The sequence below is a fragment of the Strongylocentrotus purpuratus genome, unplaced genomic scaffold (genome assembly GCF_000002235.5).
Source record: "Strongylocentrotus purpuratus isolate Spur 01 unplaced genomic scaffold, Spur_5.0 spur5_scaffold_1, whole genome shotgun sequence".
In the NCBI taxonomy this organism is placed as follows: Eukaryota; Metazoa; Echinodermata; class Echinoidea; order Camarodonta; family Strongylocentrotidae; genus Strongylocentrotus; species Strongylocentrotus purpuratus.
Genome location: NW_022145594.1, coordinates 48,355,748 through 48,377,005, shown reverse-complemented (window position 1 = coordinate 48,377,005; position 21,258 = coordinate 48,355,748). Strand labels below are relative to the sequence as shown.

The window sequence follows — 21,258 nt, the reverse complement described above, 5'->3', positions numbered from 1 at the left end:
CCAGCCCTCAGTTTCATCCCATAAGATGGTAGTTGACATTGTTAAAATGTTAATGTTTATTCATTGATGATTAGTTATCTTTAATTATTTGAAAGTTGACAAGATGATAAATTCATTAGCTCTTTTTAAATGTGGTATTCTACAAACATATGATACAAATAATAAATAAATAGTATGTAAATATTCAAGTTTAAACCCATCTCTACTGTCCTCTTTCATTATATGAGGGTGGCATCTTTAAGACGTAGTCCCATGTACATGTAGATGTCTTATGCATTCATCGATGAAGATGTAGGCTAGTTTTCAGAAGAAAAGGCTGAGATGATAACCCAAGTCTGTTGAATGGAAAAATAAAATAAGATACAGTGCATAAGAAAATAAACAACAACTAATAACATACACCATGATACCTGCTCTGACAAAAAGAGGAAGGACTAATATTCACTTGGGATTCTAGTGGGCAAACCTAAACTATTTTTCCTACAAAACTAGTTACTGACCACATCTTAGATTATTTCTGACGATAGGCCTGCTGGAGCTTGGATCAGACAAGGTATGAAATAAGTAATACGTGTACAATTTACTTGTATTGTGAACTTGTGCTCATAATTGATTAATACTCGGTTAAGTATGGGACATAAAATGACCCAACAACTTGGACCAGTGAATGTGCTGGAAATAATGCTACTGAAGCATACGTAATGTAGACTTATATTTCATCTATATCAAAATTTTATTTTATATCTAAATCACAATTGTGATATTCAGTATTCTTTTACAAGTAACGGACAATGAAAAATATCTTTGTCAGATCTATAACATTCTGCATGATATGTGTTCTACAATAGTTTATTGGGGGTACCTACATTGTATATTAGCACACTTGCTCGTATGAAGTGTAGTAGGCCCGCATCTCTAGATATAGTGATTCTGTCAATATCTGTTCTTTGTTCCTCTCCTGGGTTTGTAATCAGCATGCCTTCATCATCCACTGTAGAGAAGCATCATCCTACATAAGAGAAAACAATGTAGGTACTTCAATTAAAAAGTGATAATAATAGATACATATCAACCATAATACATTATACATCCTATAAACAGACTTTCATTAATCTTATGTTGTGTTCTTCCTCATCTTCTTTGCTCAAGAAGTGAATGGACCACTTACAAAAAAAAAAAGTAATGAGGGGTCCTGTGTATACCCTACATATATGATCATTATTATTATTATGTAGTGCTTTGAATGTGCATTAGACATCGTTCTTCTGCACACAGGACCTCCTGTAAATAAGGACAAATCCCTTTGTAAACAAAGAAAGGGAAGAACTAGAATAAAATATCCCCTCCACTATAATACACTTAGTTCCATTTCCTTTTTAGTGAATTAATAGATGGTCGTTTAATATTTGTGTGCTAAATATCCAGAAAATTTTACCTGCATGGGACTTTCAGCTTCATCTTGCAAATATAAGAAATGTTGTAATGTCTACTCATCAGTTAACTCCTTCCAGCTCTTCATCAGTTTCAATCTGTTGGAACAAAAAGAAAAGAAAATCAATTAGACAATCAAGGCGTCCCTTTCTCCTTAACAAAATAAAAATAGATCTAGCATGAAAGCTATTTTTCATGTCATGGTTGGCCTTAATTTTAATATGGTGTGGAAATCAACATTCCAATTTAATGGACCACAGTACAAGTTAAAATTAAATGGAAGATTTAACTTGTGCCTCAAAAGTGCTTTATATGGCCTAGAGGTCTATACATACAATGTATAAAGTAGTCTTAAGTAGAATTGGTTTATTAAGACAAGAAGAAGTGGACTACATAAGTAAACATAATTGTGGACTAGGGGTCTTCTCTTACACAGACAAATAGATTTATCAACATGAACTGCACAATTTGGAGAAGAAAAAAATCTCTAATATATTAAAAGAATTAATAGGGGTCAGGCGCGTACGCAGGGGGGGGGGGGTTAATAGATCTATGTGTATGTTTTTCTGGAACCCCCTCCCCCCCCCCCCCCCCCCTTTTTGAGTGTTGATTTTTTTTTTTTAATAAAATTTTTTTAAAAATCCTAGAAAAAAAAAAATCTAATGCGTGACCTAAAAAAGATGACTCCCCCCCAAAAAAAAAAATTCCTCTTACCCCCCCCCCCCCCCCGCTTATTCAGCGGCTGGCTGGGTCGTTGCGAAGTTTTTGGCCCGATTTCAAAATGTTAACCCCCCCCCCTGAAAAAATCCTGCGTACGCCACTGATAGCTAGGGTCTAGATCTAGATCTAGATCGAGTAGGCCTGTCTAGACTCTAGACTAGTATAAATAATGACAACTTGACAAGCATACTGGACCCACCATAATCTAAATATTAAATAAACAAATCCTAGTGTTCATATTTTTTAAATATATTTTATTAGTTTCAGGTTTACATCTTGATGAATAGGATTTGGAGTTGTTTGATTATCAATGGTCACAGATAATTTTGGTCTAAATAAAGTTGACACGCACCGCGTACCGATGATGCAACTGAGCGAACGGATGGCACTGAGCCATCAGAGTCCACATCTACTAAAGATTTTAACAAGAATTAATCCACTTGGATTATCAAAAAAATAATGCTTCGTAGATTATTTTAAGGTGTAACGTTAAATCTAGATTTAAATTAAATCGATGATTGGTGAATTAGATTCATGATGACGATCAGATCTGAAATAAAACTTGATTAGAAAGTTTGATCTTGATGCAAATGAGCACCGAAATTCCCCGGGGTGGGCCTGCCGGAACGGCCGGGCCCCTAACTGGAGTACTAGGGTGAAATGACAGCAAACCGCAGTCAAACTACTTCATGACGATGAAAATCAAAGTTCAATTTCAAGAGCAATAATTTCCTAGTCTTTTCCCCAAAAATCTGTTGAGAACGGTCTCCAAATGTAACGAAATTACCGTACATCACGAAGATTATTGCAGTTTTTTCAAAATTGATGACTAAATTCACTTAATCTACTCATATTTCAATCAATTACTCACCCATTCTCAATGAACTAACTCTTCTCAGTTTGTGCGAGTGTAGTAGCGTCGTGCATAAATCTGCATAATTAAAGTGACGCAATGAGGTCAAATATATTATCCGGTTTCTTAAACGATACTATCGATAAAATACATATTCATGAGGCACTTATCCAATCAAAAAGCCGCCTCGGGTGCTTATTTTGTCTTCAAATGATCCAAAAGAGGCGGAGCCTAATCCCATTCGTGTAATGGTTTCCGCGCGTGCTGCTTTCCGTCTAGTAATTATATTTAAACGTCTTTGCACAGGTCTGGACAATTCGCACTGGCGTTCGCATCAGGTTTTCGCGATTAGTCTCTTTTTAGTCGCTCGGCGTCTATCAGGCATGTGGCCTTGTTTAAAGGCTATAGGGTAGGGGGCAGTGGCCACAAATAAAAAAAGAAGAAAATGCAATACATTATCAATAAATAATTGCATTTTGCCCCGACCCCCAACATAAAAAAATACTCTATGTGGGCATGCCTTGAACCATAATGCATGGCCCTACAGAGGAATCTTTTAGGTTGGGGACCGGGGTAAAATGCAATTAATTATTGATAATTTATTGCATTTTCTTTGTTTTTTTAAAGATACTTTAGTTGCACGTGAATGACCTGAAATTACCATGCAATAATCACATAGTGTGAACCTATAATGGAAGGTAATTAATATTTTGTCAATATTCTTGATAAGTACTCCGAGTCCTACTCCCTTCATAATCTAGGAAAACACCTTTCATGCATTATCTTCATGGAACATTTGGCTTAAAAGATTATGCGAATTTCCCAACATTGCCCGAATGTGAAAATTGTTCTCTAACGACATGAGATCACGAATCATCAACAACAACAACAACAAGTCTTAAACGGAAATACCTCTTCTTGGTTCATTAAATGCAAAGTCCACTATCCTACCGGGAATCTTTAGGGAATTGCTTCGAACAAGATGATGTTCCATACGTTACCAGAGCCAAAATGCCTTATTCTTGCCCAGTTGTATAGACTTAAGAAACTTAAGACACCGTTTGATTATGGGTTCTGCTTATTCATCTTACGACGGAGCGCTGGAATACAAAAAACTTGAAAAACTTGAAGTTAGAAGGATTCATCTTTGTAAGAAATTTGCCCAGGCCCTCACGAAATCTAGCCACTTCAATAGCTGGTTACCCCTTAGGAGACAATATGAAGGTTCCCGATCACTTAGAAATAAAAACCCACTACCAACAAATGCGCTGTAGGACAGAAAGGTACAGAAAAAGCCCTATCCCTTCTTTATTGACATACTAAACAATACCTCATGAAAAGTCTAATAAGACTGATAATAATAATCATACGATTGCCTTTGATGATATCATATACGTGGATATTGGTATCAATGTAGTTATAATCTAGGGATGATGTTCGGTTTACCCATATCTTAGATGTGGATATTGATGAATTTGGACTTTCTCTTTCACCTCCTTCCATTTTTTCTCTTTTATTACTATATATTACTCATTCCTCCCTTCTGTTATTCGTTCTCTCGCATACTATTTTTTCCTATCGTATTCCCCTCTCCCCCCTCTCTCTCTCTCTCTCTCTCTCTCCCTCTCTCTTTCTCGCTTTCTCTCTCGCTCTCCCACTTTATCAACATCCTATAATATGTATATATATAGATATATATATATCTATATATAGATATATATCTGCCTATGCATTTGTTATTTCCTACTCCCTCGCATCCAACATTTTACATATTTTATGTTTTAAATATAAATAATATCCTATTTTTATTTTTTTGAGGAATCTGTCTATAGTGTATAATTTATCTACTTTCACCTTTATAGGTAGTATTTTAAGCATCACCTTTCTAATGACGGACTTAATGTTATTTTACAATATCCTCATATCAATATATTATGTACATGTAATAGTTGTACCTGGTTCTGCTCTCTCTCATCTGACGTGAAACATTTAAAAACATACCTAAAGCCTTATTTCTGGTTTTTGTCACTCCTAGTTCTTACTTTCCCCTAATGGTAGTTTTCTTCCAACATTAGTTCTTCCTCTTTGTTTTCTTCTTCTTCTTTCTTTTAATTCTCCTTTATTTTCTACCTCCCTCTTTTACTCTTGCTATCATATCGCGGCTTGAGATATTCTTCTCTCACGTACAATTACTCCTATTTTATCCTCTTTTTCTCCCTCTCCCCCTCTTTCTTTTTCTCTCTCTGTCCATCTTTCTCTCTCCCTCTCTCTATCAAACTTCCCCCTCTCTTTCTCTATCTTCATCTGTCCCTCACTCCCTCTTTCTTTCTATATCTTCCTCTTTCTCTCTCCACCTTCTCTCTGACTCCCAACTTTTTCTCTCTTCCTTCTTGATTCTCTCTCTCCCTCTCTCAATCTGATCATCTATTAATGTGACTTTATACCATCTAATACTGTCGAGCTATTTCGGTTTAAAATGTAAAAGAATATTTGTTGAATATATTATGTTTCTAATTTTTTAATGCAGTTATTATTTCGTGTAACGCTTTATACAAGGTTCATTATAATCTCATGTTTTTGTGTCACAGAATTGTAAAATATCGTGCAATTCAGCCTTCGGGCTGCAATCTGCTTTCTGAATAAATAAACTATTATATGCTAATGTGGGTATAGCCACCTTCTCATCGTTCTCACAATACAAATAATATTTAGTCAAACTGTGTATGATATTTACTAAGAATTAGGGTTTTTGCATTATATACATGGATTAAATGTAACTCTATTCAGATGAGCTTATACAGTGGCTATTGCTGGGATCAACACAATTTAGAGGTAACGAGTCAAAAATTATTTAGCATACTCACTATTTGCCTAGATCCTGATAAATGCGAAATGAATCGTGGAATGAGGCGTCGAGTCCTCTCCTCAGAAATAGTTATCCAATTATATAGCCGAGCTGAAAGGATTCACAGATAATCTTACACAGTTCAAATAAAAGAAACTGGCAACAAGTGACATGAGAGGTCTCTTCTAGAACGTTTTATCAAGGCATTTACAATGTTTCTTTCGCAAGATAAGAGGAGAGTTTGACTCCAGGCCATGAATCCGGGTTGACAGATGTCAAAACATGCAGCGTGTCGAAGAAAATGATCTAGAAATCAATCTAATGCAAATTTCTTTTGCACAAGTCATGATTCCATGTAGAAGTGACGGATAACCAGAATGAAATAAAAGACTAAGGCTGCGTAAGTTTGTATTTCACCGTCTGGTGACGTGACATTGAGCAGGAACCTGATGCAAGTCAGTCGGATTATTATTATGGTCCCGGCCAAAAACGAAACCAGAGCAGAATACATATAGAACTAACGAACCAAACAAAAGAAAACATATTTCGATCTCGCTCATCCGTGACGGAGTCGGTCCTGATGGGCATTGTGATGCAAATGTAGGGCATTCCGCTCAACAAGTAGATACCCTAGTCTGTTACCAGAAACTACTTTGAATGACAATGGGGGGAGGGAACTTCAATATATCAACTGCCATTGTATCTGAGTACTTTTCCTACAATTCAATCATTTAAATCTCCTACACTAGCGAATCTAGAGAATTCCAAATCTCATCAACTCAGCTCTCAATTAACTTAAGAGGATCATGGGGGACTAACGGGCACCGCTTAGGCATTGTTTTCTATATAGAGGGAGCAAGTAACTACAAGTGGTGCAGTGGGGCTTTAATTTGCGAAATAAACGTAGGCACTCAGATATAGCCCAATGCACGGCTATACTCGTCTCAATGATCAATATTTTGTGCAATACTTTTTCTCTGTATTAAATGTGGAACAAGAGGTAAGAGGACATTTTTTTTTTTTTTTTTTTTTTTTTTTTTTTGGGGGGGGGGGGGGGGTAAGGTCACCTTTTTTTTAGGTCAGCCATGTTATTTTATAATTTAAAAAAAAGGGGGGGTTCAAACCCCCCCCCCCCCCCTGCGTACGCGCCTACACGGTCTACAGTACTTGGTGGTGGGGGGGGGGGGGAAGAAGGACACAAATGTGTGGGAAATCATGCCATTGTCAATATAGAAAGTGCGGTATATTTAATTTATAGTCTCACCTCTCTGGTGAAATGCAGCGCTATTAACTGTGCGGATCAGATTGGGGCGAATGTCGCAGGTTTCCTGTTTCACGAAAGTATCATTTCTGTCTTCAACTTGGCCTTGGGCAGCTTGAATGATGGAGGTCAAGATTCTACGTCAGTCAATAGTGAGAATACGAACCGTAATCCCACACGCCCGTATCGTGCAGGCGCACGCTTAATTACCTCACGGGGATTCCCCTAAAATGTTATGTGCAAATACGCACTTATGACGAGCGGAACAGTTTTAACCAATCAGAACGCAGGAAACCGTGCATCCTTACCACCATGCATCCATTCATCTACAGAAAGAAAAATACCCCCCCCCCCCCCAACTCAGTGTTATTTTAATAGAGTACCCTCCTTTTGAAAACACCCCCTAAGTCCGGTGTGTACAGTCAATTTTGTGTATATACTAGCCGGACTTTGGTGCGTGAAAAGTACCCCTTTACCGGACATTTTGGTAACATGCATGCGGTCATTCCGACCCCGGAGTGGGGGGGGGGGGGGGGGGGGGGAGAGACAAATCCAGCGAAAATCCCTTGAGGAAAAAAAAAGGGAGAATTTTCTTGTTTCGTTGGAGGATTTTTCATGGGATTTTTCGCGGGATAATTGATGATAGATAGCCTATTATCTTGATAATTTGCCTTTGTCTGACATCGCCTTATTTGTATTTATTGATGTATTGACAAAAACACATAGGCATCGTCTGAACTTCCTTTTTAAATCAAATCAAAATTAAATCAAATTTAAGACTGTGATCATATCTTGTACCATATTAGTATTATTATCATTCTTTCTAATGTTGTTGATCGAGAGAGAGACAGAGATAAAACATAGAGAAAGTTTGGGATATACAGTCGGATCTAGGGGAGAGAGGGAAAGAGAGAGAGAAAGAGAGAGAGAGAGAAAAAAAATGATACAGGAAAATTTAAATGACCACACCTCCTCACTTCCAGATCCTAATCAAATAATGGTCATGCGCGGTCACGTGTGATTCATTTACTGAGCCTATTGCACTCGTTTTCATGAAAAGGAGTGCAATATTTTCCAGTACTATTGAACTCGTTTTCAGAGCGCAGTAGTGCGCGTAGAGGTTACAGCGCTTAATACTGCGTGAGCATGAGCCTATTCTTGCGCAGCACTATGCGTAAATGGGTATATTGGTATTAGTGCGCTTGCTATATCTATAGCTTTGTGTGCGCACTAAATTAAGCCTTATTAAACTTGAGACACAAGTCAAGTAAAGAAATTTCACGCGTTCATGATGAGACACCTTCGAGCAATCATGAGAATCAGTTGGAAGGACAAGGTGACCAACAAAGAGGTACTAGAGCGAGCAAACCTTCCTTCTATGGAGGACCTGCTCATCAGGAAGAACCTACGATGGACAGGCCATGTCATCAGGATGCCCTCCGAGAGGTTACCAAAGCAAGTACTATTCTCGCAACTACCCGCTGGCGAAAGAGGGATTGGTCGTCCACGGCTTCGCTACAAGGACACGATCAAGAGGAACCTTAAGCGGAGGCAAATTGAAACCAAGACTTGGACAACTGCTGCAGGCCAGCGAGCTGTATGGAGAACAGCTGTAAAGTGAAAATGAAGGCGGTCATTGTCGCTTCGCGACAGACAGCTACTACTACTACTAAACTTGAGATTTATTACTGTCACGAAACAATCTTGAATGAATTCTTTTTACATCAAATAACAAGGATCTAGGAGTTTCGTTGTATAAAACAATTGATGCATGTTTTCATTCGTTCATTATACGATCTATCCGCTCTCGTTGATGCTGTGTGTATCTATCGCACTCAGCCTAACGGCTTCGTGCGGATATATCGTATAATGAACTCATGCGCATGCATCATTTGTAAAATATGAGAGGCAAAATAGACTGGAAAGGAATGAGGAGGAAAATAAGAAACGTAAAAGAAGATGGGGTGTCGATTATAAGGGAATCGAGAGAGAGAGAGAGAGAAAGAGAGAGAGTGAAAGAGAGAGTGAAAAGGGGGTACAGGGGTAATGTAAATGACAGAGGCTGATAGGCTAGAGAGCTCGACAGAAGGAAAGGAATATATTATGTATATCGTCGCCTGCACCACGAACCGTCCTCTCTGCGCACTTTGATGCGAAAGTTAGTTTCGCAGAAAACGCATTTAAAGAAAAGCTTTTTTTAAACCGGCAATAATTATAACTAAAAGTAGAGCAAATTAAAAACCGATGACTTCATTCGATAGTTCAGGTCCCAAAGTTACATCCCATATCTTTATATTTTCTTGAACTTAATTATTTACGCCACAGCGAGCATTGTAACAGAGAGGACGGTTCGTGGAACAGATATAGTGCGCGATCGCGCCTCGCGTCTTTACCACGAACTGGCCGCTCTCCTGCGGACGGTTCGTGGAAAAGATGAAATGCACAATGCGCATTGCTATTTTCACCACGAACCGTCCGCTCCTATTACGCGCAACTGAAAACCGTACGAAATGAATGGAAGATGAAGTGACTGAGAATCGGAAAGTGTTGTTTACAGACATCGGTTTTCTAATTCACATTTTCAAACATTTTAGGGATGTTGAAATAATCCGGGTGATGATGAGAGTAAAGAATGACACATCTACTCTCACTCAATATCAATTCTTCAAAAATGATGAAATATTTTTTGTCCGTACTGCCTCATAAACAGAGAAGACGGTTCGTGAAAAAGATGAATTCCGTTACAACAGTAATCCATTTCACCACGAACCGTCCGCTCTTAACAAGATGTGTACAAACCGAATGAATATTTAAGAAAATCTCAATTAAAGTATGATCTGTGAGCATTCATAGTTATTTTAATTCAATATTGATTTTTTTTTTTGTACTGAATAACAGGCAAAATTCGTTTATTGGAAATCAGTTCATTGCATGCAATAATTTGTCTTTTTCTTTTCTTTTTTCTTTTATTTGAAATTTATTAGTTAGTTTATTAGTATTGCTATCTTACTGGACGAAATCAAAATGCTCTTCTTTTAACATTGTCCAATTCTGGATTGATAGTAAATCTTGCTTTGTTTCTTTCTTTGCTTCTTCTTTCTTTGCTTCTTCTTTCTTTGTTTCTTTCTGCCTTCCTTCCTTCCTTTACTTTTTCGTCTGCCTTCCTTCCTTCTCTTTACATTTTCTTTCTTTCTTTCCTCCTTGCTTTCTTTACCAAATTTTCTTCCTTTCTTTCTTTATTTCTTCCGTTCTTTCTTCTTTTTTTAAATTTGTCTGCAGTAATTTCATAAGGCACTTTAAATTAAGAAAATCAGATAAATCAGACATGCATGGAAACAAAGGATTTAGATACACACGTCCATTGCCTGCTTCAAATATTAAAAAAAATAAACAAACATAGATTATTTATCAATTGTGTCTTTTTATCTTTTAATAATCATCATATTATTTCATTCCATAGTATTTGCAACATATTTAACAGAAATATTTACAGACAGAACAAAATCTGAAATAGGCAAGACGAATTACAATTCCTTTAAAAAAAAAATCACACACATTGACATTTTGGCATATGTTTGTTTAGATCTCATTGAGACAAAAAAGAATGGACAATGATGGAATGTTATTTCAATTTTTGTTTTTTTTTGTTTCTTCATATCCAGTCATCAAGAAGTCCTCGTGATTTGACTCTTTATATCAGTTGTATAAAGTAAAACCTTTGTCTCTATTAATGAAAAAGTGATATATTGGACATCAAATTAGAGGATTTTAATAATCCTATTCCTCACAACTCTGCATGAAATATATTCAATTATGCACATGTCTTAGGAATATTCAAAAGGATATATAACTTTTCCACATTCTATTCATTTTGATTTCCATAGAATCTTGTTAAACTTCATTGTTTGCAGATGGAAATATCAAAATTTCACCAAGATCTCTTTAGTCAGATTCATCACAATAATGAAATATTTAAAATTATGTATCACTTTCCTTCCATTCATGTAGTTATTCTATTTCCAATGTATACTTCATTGTTATTTTTTTTTAAACTACACTATTTACAGATAGAAACATTAAATTCTAGTCCTTGATACATCTCGTATTTTCCATTTCCAAGTTTACTTCATTATGTTATTTCTAAACTGCATTATTGACGGATATAAATATTAAATTTCAACACATCATTTAACAAATGCATTATTTATTTTTAATTATTGTAATTATTTCATATCCGTAGTAAATTCAGAGTTCTATTTAAACTGCATTATTTACAGATAAAAAAAGGAATGAGCCAGATACATCTCATAGGAATGTATTATTCCAAAGAAAACATCATTTATCTTCAACACATGTTATCAAATAATTTCATCTTCATATAATTTTTTTCTCTTTAAAGCTGTATCATTTACAGATAAGAAATACCAATGTTCTGAAAGAGCCAGATACATCTCATAGAAATATAATATTGAAAAGAATGTATTATTTCTCATAAATTCATTTAATTATTTCAGTGTATTACATTTTGTTTTTAAACTGCATTATTTACAGATGGAAATGTTAAAATATCACTTGTCTTGAGTACAATAAGTATCATATTGACACAATATTCAAAAGAATTGATTATTTCTCGTCAATTCATTTAATTATTTCAGTGTATTACATTTTGTTTTTAAACTGCATTATTTACAGATGGAAATGGTAAAATATCACTTGTCTTGAGTACAATAAATATCATATTGACACAATATTCAAAAGAATTGATTATTTCTCGTCAATTCATTTGATAATTTCATCTCTATAGTCTATTCCTTATATTAAAACTTCAATATTTACAGATGAAAAAAAAAAAAAAAAAAATGAGCCAGCTTAATTTCGTAACTATGAATGTAATATCCCAAAGAATGCATCATTCAATACAAATCATTTAATTAATATGTCATTGATATATTATCTCTTGTGCTAGATACATCTCATACCAATGAAATAAGTAATTTTCGTTTCGATGTCATGCAAAAGTATTTTTTAGTCTCAATTGTGAATCATTTATAAACAAGTTCTTTTTTTTTTTTAGATTTGATTTTCAACAAAAATTCAAATCACTCATATGAAAATACGCAAAGTATCATAATGACAAACACAGCTTGTCACAATCTAGCAGATTCAACTGCATTATTTACAGATGGAAATGTTAAAATATCACTTGTCTTGAGTACAATAAGTATCATATTGACACAATATTCAAAAGAATTGATTATTTCTCGTCAATTCATTTAATTATTTCAGTGTATTACATTTTGTTTTTAAACTGCATTATTTACAGATGGAAATGGTAAAATATCACTTGTCTTGAGTACAATAAATATCATATTGACACAATATTCAAAAGAATTGATTATTTCTCGTCAATTCATTTGATAATTTCATCTCTATAGTCTATTCCTTATATTAAAACTTCAATATTTACAGATGAAAAAAATAAATAAATAAAATGAGCCAGCTTAATTTCGTAACTATGAATGTAATATCCCAAAGAATGCATCATTCAATACAAATCATTTAATTAATATGTCATTGATATATTATCTCTTGTGCTAGATACATCTCATACCAATGAAATAAGTAATTTTCGTTTCGATGTCATGCAAAAGTATTTTTTTAGTCTCAATTGTGAATCATTTATAAACAAGTTCTTTTTTTTTTAAGATTTGATTTTCAACAAAAATTGAAATCGCTCATATGAAAATACGCAAAGTATCATAATGACAAACACAGCTCGTCACAATCTAGCAGATTCAACTCTACATTTCAGATATGAACTGGTCAGTGATTACTTTTTATGGAAACAAAGAATATGAAAGCATTAATTAACTGATATCATTTGGGTAGCATAGTTTAGTAGTGAGGCAGCTTATCATAAAAAGCCTGGTGGAGTGGGTGCCAGACTGCAGGTGTAGTGCCGCTGCAGAGGGCCTTGAGATCCTGATATTTACCCAAAGATAGCTTTGGTGGGCCATTCCTGTAGAGAGGCTCGGGTGTTACTTCAGTGACCTCTTCTACACCTCTCCGTGTCTGGTTTGTCCTGATCACATCAAATTCTTCATCAGTGTGAGAATACTTGAAGTACACGGAATCCACTTCACCTTTCACGACCTTCATAGCCATGAATTTCTTCCAGTCTACGGTTTGTCCACCCTCAGAGGTTCGGACTCGCAGAATACCTTTCTGTTGACCAACAGACTTCCAATCATCAATATCTCTTGATTGGACTTCTACTACATGATAAGGATGGGGGTGAAGACGAGCCATCGCACAAATGGTGCTCAATTGAGTCGGTACCATGACTTCTTTCACACGTCTAATGCTTCGTTCTATGACGCTGTGCATGGCATCACCCTCACTTTGTCCGTGGTTTGTAGGGAAGTAATTAACTGTGACCGATTCAACGGACTTAGCCTTTCCGATGAAATGTTGCAGCATTGTTGGGATGATAGAGTTCTTATTTTGACCGACACAGCCATCACAGTAGAACACTACTTGTTTCACACCCCTCTCATCTAGACTGTTAAGGTACCGATGGACGTGTGAGGCAATTTCACAGGATCCTCTTTTTGTTTCGCACTCGTGTGAAAGAAAGCACCATCCGTCCTTGCTTGCAAGTTCATATATCGTGAAGTTGTAGTTGCTGAGTCTACGTTTGTAGAAAATGTCAGATTGTGGGGACTTCGGCAAGTAAATGACCTGCTCCAGATCGAAAACTGCAGAGACAAATGTGTGGTCAACTGAAGCTCTTTCCTTAGCAAGACTCTTCAACTCTCTTACTTTTTCTTTTTCAGCAATGTGAACTTTGTATGCCCCTGCAATTTCTTCCCTCTCTTTGGGATTCCCACGTCTGTAGGTTTCGCACAAGGGGCACATGTCCTTTTTCGGATGATGGAACTTGATATTCATCTTCTTCAGAACCTTCCTGTAAAGAGATAAAGAAGCACATTCCTCTGTACCTTCTGTAGATGAATTGTACATGCGATACATGATCTCAGGATTGAGATCTTCTGAAAGGTATTCACATCGACTGTTGGCCCGACAATAATGAGATTCTTGACGCGGAAATTGATTAATGTGCCGCTTCACCCCTTCACGTAATAGAGCGTCTCTGTCAGACGTCTGCCTGCCACCCCTTCCTTCACCTTCAAGGCAGCCGTATGGTCTCTTCTTTCCAAGCACGGTCTTCACTTGCCTCTCTGATATACCTAATGTTCCCACGAATATCGCTTTGCATACACGAACTTTAATGCATGGATCACCTGCATTGGGCAGGAAATACGCACATTTTCTGATCTTTCTTGACTTCTTTTCTTGAATCTGTTCGGTGTGCCGTCCAATCCATTCTCTCTGCTTTGTCAGATCAGCAAGGTCATAAAAAGCTGATCTAATAGCTTCACGAGTGTTGCAACTAAATGTGTTGCAACTAAGTCCTCTGAAATGACACTTTTCACATGAGGTTTCGTAGCTAGCAAATCTCCTCGCCGCTTTTAGTTCCTTACTCTTTTCACTCTCATAGCTGTAACCAGCATTTCTCCGTTCTTTGACTAATTGATTTCTACTCTTCACCGTCTTTGGCTGCTCTGGCACTTCCAATGCTCTTTCCCCATCTACTTGAAATGATTCAGGAGACAGTTGACTATTATCAGCTGATTCCTGGGGAAGGCTAGCTTCTTCAAGATGCTCTGGAATATCTAATGAGTCGGTCGCATCGGATTGTTTTGATTCCAGAGTCGCCATCAGTACCTGATCTCCGTTCTCTTCAACTCTTGTATCCAATGAGGCTTGGTTTTCAAAGTTTCCTCTTCTTGATTCCATTAACGGCATAACCTCGTCTTCATTGTTCCTTTCTTCTTCGTTGGTGAGCCCTTGGTACTGTGATGCACTTGAACTGATGTCAAGTGGAATTTCACTGAGATTGAATGCAAGATTATGACAAAGGCAATCATCACGTAAGTTAAAATGAAGGAAGCATAAGAAACACAAGCACTCTGGACACGCTGCCCAAACTTCATCAGTACACATGAAATTGTCACATGTTTCAGGATTTCTCTGACCACACTGCATGTTTGGATGGAGCGGAGAATCTGGAGAAGATAAAAAGACAAAGGGAAAACAATGATATTGAGCACAACAGAAACAATAAGTGTGATAATAATTGATCAGGATATTGAATAAATGAATAGAAAATCCCTTTTATATTCAGAACACGTACACAATCAATAAAATGAAGTGTGCTTTTTGTCCATTCTAACTGTATCAATATAATTTCACTTTAGTTATTATCATCAGTATAATTTCCTTGTACTGTGGACAGTCCTCTGATTTCTTTATGTTATTATGAATAGTCATGAACTATTATTGGAAGATATTTTTACCTGCATGGCTGTCAGACTGTGTTATCTGGTCACTTGCGATGGATATTGGTTCAGGCAATCCAGATCCACATCCTGTTGAATCTTCAGGAAGTGATGGCGATGATACGGGTAGAGGACCAAGTTTTGCTTCTGGGGTAGGATTACAAAAATTGAATATAAACACTAGTTTTATACTCTCCGAAGAAGATGCCCCTCCCCCCCAAAAAAAATGAATAAGACTACAATAGTGAAATATACACACTAGTTCCAATGCCTCCCCCCCCCCCAAATAGAAGACTCATCCCAAACCTGCACCCACCCCTCCCCCCTAAAAAAAGATCTTACAAATGTAGAAGAATCCATTTATAATATTGAACATGCGCTTCGGTCTTTCCTCATTAAGATCTTGTAGGAAAGTTGGTCTAGATTGTTGTTGTTGTTATATTCTTGTACTTTCATAATGCAAACATTCTTATTCATAATTGTAATTAAGTTCATTTGTATATGCATATTCATTATTGTAAATATGGTCATTTTTTCATGCACAAATTCATTATTGTCAATATGTTCTTGTTGAGACTCTCATACTCCCGATCGGGGTTCGATAGAGTTTAATAAAATCTTATCTTATCTTATCTATCAAATTGGGAAAAGGAGTGTAATACCTGCATATTTGTCAGAAATTCGTGCCAGGGGGATGTCAAATTCCTCATCAGACTGTGTTATCTGGTCACTTGCGATGGATATTGGTTCAGGCAATCCAGATCCACATCCTGTTGAATCTTCAGGAAGTGATGGCGATGATACGGGTAGAGGACCAAGTTTTGCTTCTGGGGTAGGATTACAAAAATTGAATATAAACACTAGTTTTAAACTCTCATAAGAAGATGCCCCTCCCCAAAAAAAAAAATGAATAAGACTACAATAGTGAAATATACACACTAGTTCCAATGCCTCCCCCCCCCCCAAATAGAAGACTCATCCCAAACCTGCACCCACCCCTCCCCCCTAAAAAAAGATCTTACAAATGTAGAAGAATCCATTTATAATATTGAACATGCGCTTCGGTCTTTCCTCATTAAGATCTTGTAGGAAAGTTGGTCTAGATTGTTGTTGTTGTTATATTCTTGTACTTTCATAATGCAAACATTCTTATTCATAATTGTAATTACGTTCTTTTGTATATACATATTCATTATTGTAAATATGTTCATTTTTTCATGCACAAGTTCATTATTGTAAACATTTTCTTGACGAGACTCTCATACTCCCAAGAACTGGTTAACACTCAGATGATATCAAATTGGGAAAAAGAGGAAAAGGAGAGTAATACCTGCATATTTGTCAGAAAGTCGTGCCAGGGGGATGTCAAATTCCTCATCAGACGATTCTGAATCTTCAAGATATTCTGAATCGAGAACGATTCCTTGCCACAGAGTCCCTTCATAGTCCATGATCACCTCTTTCCCTTTTGTCATCTTCCCTGTCCACTGAAGGAGTGGTGAATGAACAATGTTGTTTGCACCATTCAAATGCCATTGCACCAAAACATCATAGCCTTTATCCGGTCTAAAAAGGAATAAAAAAAAGAAAGAGAGATTTCAACAACCTTATTTTCATAACAATTTTGCATACCGGTATGTATTCGGTAATAAACATACATATTAAGCTGTTCCATGAGAGATGAACTGGTAAAGAAATTATAGCCTTATTTTTTATAATTCATGAAGAAATTATTATTCTGCATTAATATTGGCCCAACACTTGAAATTATAAAGTCAAAGACATCACCTATATATTGTTTTTTAACACCATTTCATTATTTATAAATATTTATTCTGGTAAACATAAGAATTCTTACCTTGATCCACTTTTCCCTTTGCTCTTCTTTGGTCTTGGCATACCTGCTTTGTTTTAGATATCTCCTTCTCTAAGTTGCACAGCCACATCTGCGATAATAAAAACAAGAAAAAAAAATGAGACAAAATATTATAAAAGTCAATGATATACAAATCGGTTTCACAATGATTTGACACATAGGTAGAGATTAAAGTTACAATAATTTTACTACACCATGCATTCAAGTACATAAATAAAAATGTCAACAAGAACATGAACATGAATACCCTGGTCCCTGCCAATTTTTGGGACTGAATAAGACATTTTTTTTGTAATGAAAAAATGGTTAATCTAGATGAAGTCCAACTATTGTTCAGTACATTAATTGTAACTATCTTGATTAGATTACATATAAAATAGAACTTTCAGTTTTGGTCCCCGAAATGGGCAGGGCACAAATGACTTAAGATCTGCTAATGTACGTGGAGCTCCTAGGTAAAACCTTAACTATCTAGTCCAAATGTTAGATCTAGATAAAATCTATAAGATAGGTTAGTTAGTAACATTATTATACATCTTAATAATACTAAAAAAAGTTAGGACTAGACCTAGGTCTAGTCAGACTATGGTCTAGCTAGACTCTAGTCTAGATCTACACTAAGACTAAGTTACATCTAGGTCTAATTTGTGTCTTTCTTTGATCAGAAATAGATCTGGTCTAGGCCTAGGCCTAAATCGTCGTCGTTAGTAATAGTATTGTAAGATAAAGACAAAGTAGATCCTAGTACTATAGGTCTAGATCTAGAGTTAGACCTAAATTACTAGTGTTGAATTGCTCTTGTTCTAGTTTTTCCTGTGTTTATCTAATCTACAGACAGTATTCATTAAATAATCTTAGAAAGCAGATATCTTCAGTAGATCTGAAGTTAGTTCTTATTATCAACAGTCAGACAGGATTTCGTGTTAGGTCCAACCAAAAACTGAATAGGCGGGACTGTAACATAATTTTTCGTGAGAATTTAATGATAAAATGAACTTTTTAGAAAAATATAATTGCTATAACCGAAGGAAGAATCTCTTATTGTTTTTTGAAAATATTTTATGTTTTAGAAAATAGATCTTAGAGCATATACTTACGAAATAATTGGATCCGGGCAAACTTTCCAGGGAAGCGGCCGCTTCGTGGTGCAGCAGACGGATCAATTTACGTCAAATTCTTCACCACGAAGTGTCCTGAGCGCGCGAGCGCGAGAGAGGACGGTTCGTGGTACAGAAATATCCAATTTATTGCAAGAGGACGCTTTACGATGACGTCGTTATTACGTAACCGCGCAATGTTAGACTCTGAAATTTTCACAAAATGTAGGTATTTATTAGTACATGAAAAAAATGCAAAAAAATAAAAATTGAAAAAAATGCCGAATTTGGCCAGAGAGGACGGTTCGTGAAACGGGTGACGATATGCTAAAAGGGGGGGGGGTGTGCTGAAAAGGCTCGTATATAAAAAGAAAAAGGTCTACCCGTATTGAATTTACATACCGGATTTATGCCCGGGCCTCCCCCCCCCCCCCCCCCCCCCCCCACTTGAGAAAAAAAATCATGTAAAAACACGTGATTTTTACCTTTTTGGGGGGTTGGGTCCCCTGGCGCTCAAGGGGGGGGGGGGGGTGCAAATTAGTACATTACTGAGGACCAAAAAAAAAATGTGGTCATTACACCCCCCCCCCCCCCCCCCCCCCCCCCCCACTGAGCGAAAAAAAAGTTGGGGGGGGGTTGCTGGGAACACGCATATGCGTACCCTAAATAACACTGACTGAGGGGGGATAGGGATATAGAGATTTACAACCACTCTCACACCGTCTCAAAGTTAGACTTTATTGTGAAAACTTAATGAAAACGATTATCAAAATTCATTATACATGGCCATAATGATCACAATCCAAGCTTTGGTAATTCTCCGGATTCTGCCCAAAGGAGAGAAAAAGCCTGGAAAGAGAATAGTTACGCATTGTTAGTTTTAGGGTTAGGTTCAGGCAGTGGGGGTAAGGGTTAGGTTTAGGGCACTGGCGCACTGATGGGGGGAGGGGGGGGGGCTGAGGGGGACAGTTGACTTCCCAAATAAAATTCAAACGTGGTTTACTTCTAATTCGATACCCGTGATTTACAAATGTTGCTGAAATGACATGATTTTCCGGAGACTTCTCACTTTTTTATAATGTATACTTTTGTATGCGTTTGTTGGACAATGACTCATTCCCAAGTATACAGTCGGGCAAAAAATATGTTTATTAAGAAGCCTACATGTCAGGACCTGCGGAACGGCGGTAATCAGGGGGCTAGAGCCCCCGCCCCCCCCCCTCCCCCCTCCTCTACTCACTTTTTTGAAAAAGAGAAATGAAAAGAAAGAAAGCCGGAAAAATAGCGACCTGCCAGTGTCACAAAATAATGAGGTATCAAAAATGCTCAACTCGGACCGTAATTTATTGCCTACAACCCCTGAGCTTCTGGGGGTTTCGTCCCTGTACCCCAAGGGAATCGAATTATGTTATTATGATGAAAATATTGTATTTTAAAGAATTATTTGTTTTGTTTCAATGTTTAATAAATTTTGAATAAACGTTACGGAAAAGCAAAAATGAGAATGTGTGGGTGGGTGCCGGTCTAGTGACACACCAAGCAAACAATCAGCGTATCCTGACGTCTTTTTTACATTTGTTTTCAAGATGAAAATTCCTGCAAGACTCATTATTATATTTTAGTCTGCCAATGACATTGTGTGCAATTACTTTCCTGACTTGTAGCAGGAGGGTTAATCAACTTAATATTGTGCTTAAAGTAGATCATTGGTATAAACAACATGGGGCGATTGACCATGTTGACGTGTAAGAGGGATGATTTTAATGTTATTTAAAAATTACTATAGCCATGTAATAATTATGAAATTATAACATCATGTAGGAAGGAGGATCTCTATGTCAAGTTGAAGACAAAATCATCACCCTACATTTGACGATTCTACAAGTAACCTTGCTCGCAGCCTAACGAATGTTATTACGAATTTTCTTCCCTAAGTTAAAAACATAGGCCCGAATTCACAAAGGAGGTTTGTCGACACCCCTTGGTTTTCGTACGTCATATATGACGCGTTTTTACGCGTATTTTTACAAACTTGTTTGTAAAGAACAAAAGGAGGTTTGGCGAAACAAAAGGAGGTTTTTCGACAAACCTTGGTTTGTCGACAAACCTCCTTTGTGAATTCGGGCCATTGTGTTCTGTTACTGATTTTGAGTGTAGTGTGTTTTTTCTTCTTCTTTGTATATATTTTGTAAAGGATATAGATTTGTGTATGGACCCTGGATGCTTTTTTTTTTAAGAGAGAGAGAGAGAGAGAAAGAAGATGGACTTTGCCTGGTAAAAGAAAAAAGAAAACCGCATTTGAAAGGAATATTCTGAAAGGAAACGTACCTTGATTGAAATCATTTGTAATAATGTTCACGCTGGTAGGTTTTGAATTTAAAAATAAAATCATTTTATGATCACTGATTGTGACGTCAGGCGCGTGGGTGCCTAAATGCTCAAAACAGGTTTGTCAATTAGATTCTTTAGAGTAAAATTACAATGGAAAACTATTTGAAGTGTTAGCATGTCCAAATTTGGTATTACTTCGTTCCGATTTGATACAAACATTCCTCGCTGAATAATATACGAGAAAACTAAAACAGACATAATACTGGAAAATTTAAACATTACATTGTCCTAGTATTCAAATTATGCAAGAAAACCCGTTTACCTTCTAGACTTCACTGTCAGACACTATTGAGTGAATGACTGACATATTTTATCTTTGGTAATAACATATATAAAATGAGCTGTAACAGGTACATGAGCATTTGCCAATAACCCACTACTT

At 36.6% G+C, this 21,258-nt stretch overlaps 2 protein-coding genes and 1 long non-coding RNA gene across 3 annotated transcripts; all 3 read right to left on the bottom strand.

The window, feature by feature from the left end:
• Positions 1–201: 201 nt before the first annotated feature.
• Positions 202–3,298, bottom strand: LOC105446361. Its single transcript, XR_004062794.1, has 4 exons — positions 3,023–3,298; positions 1,436–1,529; positions 867–1,009; positions 202–335 (listed from the first exon to the last, which is right to left on the bottom strand). It is a non-coding gene; the product is annotated as an uncharacterized LOC105446361 (long non-coding RNA).
• A 7,443-nt stretch (positions 3,299–10,741) lies between these two features.
• On the bottom strand, positions 10,742–15,824 carry LOC115918198. Its single transcript, XM_030978401.1, has 2 exons — positions 15,531–15,824; positions 10,742–15,239 (listed from the first exon to the last, which is right to left on the bottom strand). Exon 2 carries the CDS (start codon positions 15,217–15,219, stop codon positions 13,006–13,008), a length of 2,214 nt encoding a protein of 737 aa, XP_030834261.1. The 5' UTR covers positions 15,220–15,239; positions 15,531–15,824; the 3' UTR covers positions 10,742–13,005.
• Positions 15,552–18,806, bottom strand: LOC115921410. Its single transcript, XM_030978874.1, has 5 exons — positions 18,486–18,806; positions 17,371–17,458; positions 16,843–17,078; positions 16,179–16,339; positions 15,552–15,659 (listed from the first exon to the last, which is right to left on the bottom strand). The coding sequence occupies exons 2-5, from the start codon at positions 17,409–17,411 to the stop codon at positions 15,552–15,554; spliced, it is 546 nt and encodes a 181-aa protein (XP_030834734.1). The 5' UTR covers positions 17,412–17,458; positions 18,486–18,806.
• Positions 18,807–21,258: the final 2,452 nt, after the last annotated feature.